The sequence below is a fragment of the Triticum aestivum genome, chromosome 6B (assembly GCF_018294505.1).
Source record: "Triticum aestivum cultivar Chinese Spring chromosome 6B, IWGSC CS RefSeq v2.1, whole genome shotgun sequence".
In the NCBI taxonomy this organism is placed as follows: Eukaryota; Viridiplantae; Streptophyta; class Magnoliopsida; order Poales; family Poaceae; genus Triticum; species Triticum aestivum.
This window is the reverse complement of record NC_057810.1, coordinates 514351159-514355284: the sequence shown is the minus strand read 5'-3', so window position 1 is coordinate 514355284 and position 4126 is coordinate 514351159. Positions and strand designations below refer to the sequence as shown.

The following is a 4126-nucleotide window of genomic DNA, read 5'->3' as shown; positions in this document are numbered from 1 at the left end:
AACAAAACTTTCGCTGTCATTTCATTGTTAAATGATATGGTGGCTGACCTCCAAAATATCATACAAATGTACATATGGAACTATGGAGACCGTGCTACACATACGGCTTCGAGCAATACAGGTAAAGGGTTACGGCCATGGCCTCCCCTGACGATCCAATGGTACATGGATTTTCAGATAAACTTGGAGGATTGCAATAGATCATGGGGCTTCCGAAGGCACTCCATGGTATGCAACAGACGAGTGGTCCGAAGTAGACGGAACAGCGTTGTACTGACCATATCCAGCATATACCCCCACCGCGATGAAACTAAGGATGACAAATCTGTACCAAGCTTCTTCATGTAGCTGCAAACAAAGTGCCATTACCAAACCATTAGTCCTATGATGGCAGTCAGTAAACAGGGCAAACTACTACAGTGTAATGAAATCATCAACTATAAATTCTGGTAAATACAGCTACAAGTAAAATCCTGCTTACCTGAGCAAACAAAAACATATTGAAGAAAACAGAGACAATCGGAACCATAGGAACTCCAGGACAAGAAAAGCGAGGCGGGTCCACAGGAACATACACCTGGAAATGGATGTCATACAATGTTAGAAGAACCACCCGATTAATAGCGGGATCTGACATCCATGCATGTCAAATTTTGCTACTCCCTCCGATCCATATTAATATGGATCGGATGGAGTGCGTGACATTACATGGCCACGAGCCCGCAAACCACAAAGCATCAGACTCTGATTCATGTAATAGCTAACGAAGATGCAAATGATTGTGAAACCATTGACAATTTGGTGCATCTGAGATTTTTAGTGATGATATAATGATCTCTTATTTGGTACGTACTACAAATTGAAAGAAAATGCACTTACCTGTCGAAACAGCAGAGAAAAACTGCCAGCGGTAGCTATCAGAAAAGCTATGATGATGAAGGCAATAGAATAGCTAAACCGGTAGGATATTCCTGCTATGAAACCACAGAGAGCCACTATGACAAGACAGAAAACACCCTCCTGCCAGATTGAAATTTTTCCAAGGGAGCGAGAATTAGTTGCTTTGTCGCTCCATCGAAGTGTGATCACACAAGCTGATACAACCGAGTAGCCTGTCTGGTCCCAATAAAAAGCAGTTAAATGTCACTTATGAACAGCCAAATCTTGTGTTACAATTGCAAATAGTATTCTGAAGCTTCAATACCAGTGTGCCAACTGAGAGAATATGAGAGAGTGCATGCACATTAAAGAGGCCAGCTAAGACTGCTGCAACACAACCAACCCAGATCTGAGAGTGCAGAGGAGTATGCAGTGTTGGATGAACTTTAGAAAATATTGAAGGTAGTAGGCCATCCCTTCCAAGTCCAAGATACAAACGTGACTGTTATGGATCAAAAGGAGGTGATGTTGGTAAAGTTGAATAATATGATTCAGAAGAAATTATTAGTCCGTCAGTGATAGATAATAATGTCGTCAGGTTACCTGAACATACAGACCAACAAGAAGCGTTGTAGTAAGACCAGCAACAGCTCCAATGCTGATCAAAACAGTTACAAATTTCAGCCCCTTTGCAGAAAAAGCCTCAGCCAAGGGAGCATCTTCACCCAGTAATGTATATGGCAACATTCCAGTAATCACCAAGCATACAGCAACATATAGGATGACACATGCCAGAAGGCTTCCTAGGATGCCAATAGGCAAGTCCCGCTGGACATGTTGGTTTGCATGATAGTGAAAAGAAAAGTTAGAACATATTATGATGACAAAAGGGAAGATATTAATTGAAAATTGGAGAATGTTTCTAAATCGTAAGAAGCCAATGAACTATGATGACAAAGGGAGAACATTTAATGAAAATGGGAGAACATTTCCAGGTTCTAAAAGGCAAATGAATTATGATGACAAAAAAAATACTCCCTCCGTTCACTTTTATAAGTCGTTTCAGACAACTGAAAATGAGCTACTTTGCACCCTGTCTGAAATGTCTTCAAGGCCTTATAAAAGTGAACAGAGGGAGTACTTAAGGTGATAGTATGGAAATAATAGTAAAGTTACCTGTGGGTTTTTAGCTTCCTCGGCAGAATTAGCAACTGCATCGAATCCAACATATGCAAAGAAGACTACTGTAGATCCGGTTACAACAGCTTTGAAACCATTCGGCATAAATGGTGACCAGTTTGATACATCCACCTCAAACACACCAGCAAATACAACGACTATGACGATGATTATCTGCATTCCACATCAAATCCAACACGGCAGACAAAACCACAGACATAGTTAATAATCATTTGAGCAAATCATGAAAAGTTGCTCACCAAACTCGTATTGTGTTGCAAGTTATAAATCATGGAAAATATCGCTTTGTGCAAGCACAAATCACAATATCACAGAACATCACAAAGTGTTCTACAACGATATTTGACCTAGCCAATTTAACTTTCAAATGTTACTTGTGATTGAAGAAACAAACATATCTTAGTTTAGAAGCAGTCTTACCTTCAATGTAGTCATAAAGGTATTCACTGCAGATGATTCTTTGACACCGCGGCATAGGATCACAGTCAGGATGACAAGAAGGATTGGAGCCAATATGTTAACTGAAATAACACCACCAAAAAACTCTTCTCCATGCCCAATCCAACTTGGAACATTGCCTTTCACAGACGGAATCAGCTCCAAGAATTGGATAAAATAGCTTGCTAAGCTACGAGCAATGCTTGCTGCCCCAATATGGTAATCAAGCATCAACTGGGTGAAAACCAAGAAGGCCGTGAGTTCATTAAACGCTGCATATGTGTACAAGTATGCTCCGCCGACCACGGCAGGAAAACGAGATGCCAGTTCAGCATAGCACAATGCATTGAGCACACACGCAGCTCCAGCGAGAGCAAAACTGATTGTAACACCTGTTTGAAGCAAACATGTTATTTAAGCAGAAATAAACAAGGAAACAAACTTTGGAGTGGCAGCTGATGATATCAAAGTAAGTGACGATAACAACCAAACGCTACTGAGCAACATCAACCTATTCGATGATAGAAAAACTAGGTATTCAGATTTATTATTTGACAGCGTGGATCAGAATATTTGAGCTCACTACTGTAATGAATTATGAGGCTAATTAATTTGATGCCAATATTTGACATGCCAATGGTTGGCAAGTCTAAATAAATGGCTACCAATTGGCTCCAATTGTGGCCACATTTGAGCCAAACCAACAAGCTGCTGCCACAATTGCAAACTGCAGTCTGTTGACCGAGTAGTGGTGTGCAGTGTTGATTCGAAATCGAAAGAGGAACAGAGGCGTAAGGGGCTAATAATTAACCTGGGCCAGCGTCGCGGGCGACGGTTCCGGTGATGACGAAGATGCCGGCGCCGATGGACGCGCCGATCCCGAGGAGCACGAGCTCGAGGACGCCGAGCTGCCGCACGAGACCCTCGCCGGAGGCGGCGGCAGAGGCGCGCGCGGAGATGGGCTTGCGGCGGAGCGCGGCGGCGCAGAGGCCGGAGAGGAAGGGGCGGCCGGATGAGGAGGAGGGGGAGGGCCTGTGGTGCGCGCCTTCTCCATCCATGGCCTCTGCGGTGGTGGCGTGGAGCGACTGGCGTCGACTACTGGGCCTTCGTGCAGTCGTCCGCGCCCAGACCGGGAGGAGTGACGTCGGCCCTTGCGTCATGGACAGGCGTGGCCCACACTGTGCGGGATCGGTCGGGATCGAGCGAGGAAGAGACCTCCCTCAGCGTGTCATTCATTTTTTTTATTGGTGAGGTACACGCACTAGAGCAAATGTTTTCTGCAAAAATAAATTTGCATGTCGGATTACAATTACAAGTGTTGCAATTTGATTTGTAACTTCATGATTCCTAATAACTAGCAAAAGAGCCCGTGCGTTGCAACGGGAGAGAAAACATAACACACACTCTTAACTCAACAACCATCACTCAAGACCACAATAGGTCCATCTCGTTTATTTTTGCGAGGCATCATATTTGTGTTGCCGCTTATCCTCCTTCTCACCCTCGCCGGCGATGGCCTCGGTGTTCACACAAAACAACAAAAAACGTGTGTTGAATATGGTTAATCCTAAGGCGTCTCTCTCCCTCTCTCCTCCCTCTCCCCCTCTCC

The 4126-nt window shown here is 44.0% G+C and overlaps 1 protein-coding gene across 1 annotated transcript; it reads right to left on the bottom strand.

Annotated features, from left to right (window-relative positions):
- Positions 1 to 19: 19 nt before the first annotated feature.
- LOC123137727 (cationic amino acid transporter 9, chloroplastic) lies at positions 20 to 3702 on the bottom strand. The gene is made up of 8 exons (XM_044557569.1): positions 3329 to 3702; positions 2500 to 2909; positions 2056 to 2232; positions 1483 to 1707; positions 1205 to 1381; positions 880 to 1116; positions 482 to 577; positions 20 to 348 (listed from the first exon to the last, which is right to left on the bottom strand). Exons 1-8 carry the CDS (start codon positions 3675 to 3677, stop codon positions 202 to 204), a joined length of 1818 nt encoding a protein of 605 aa, XP_044413504.1. The 5' UTR covers positions 3678 to 3702; the 3' UTR covers positions 20 to 201.
- Positions 3703 to 4126: the final 424 nt, after the last annotated feature.

What these genes read in the sequence shown, in the direction of transcription:
- LOC123137727 (XM_044557569.1), bottom strand. Translation starts at nt 3,677, where the DNA reads ATGACGCAAGGGCCGACGTCACTCCTCCCGGTCTGGGCGCGGACGACT. An exon ending in TTTCTCTGCTGTTTCGACAG is followed by an intron (nt 578 to 879) that starts GTAAGTGCATTT and finishes ATCCATTTCCAG; the next exon opens with GTGTATGTTCCTGTGGACCC. An exon ending in ATATGTTTTTGTTTGCTCAG is followed by an intron (nt 349 to 481) that starts GTAAGCAGGATT and finishes CTTTGTTTGCAG; the next exon opens with CTACATGAAGAAGCTTGGTA.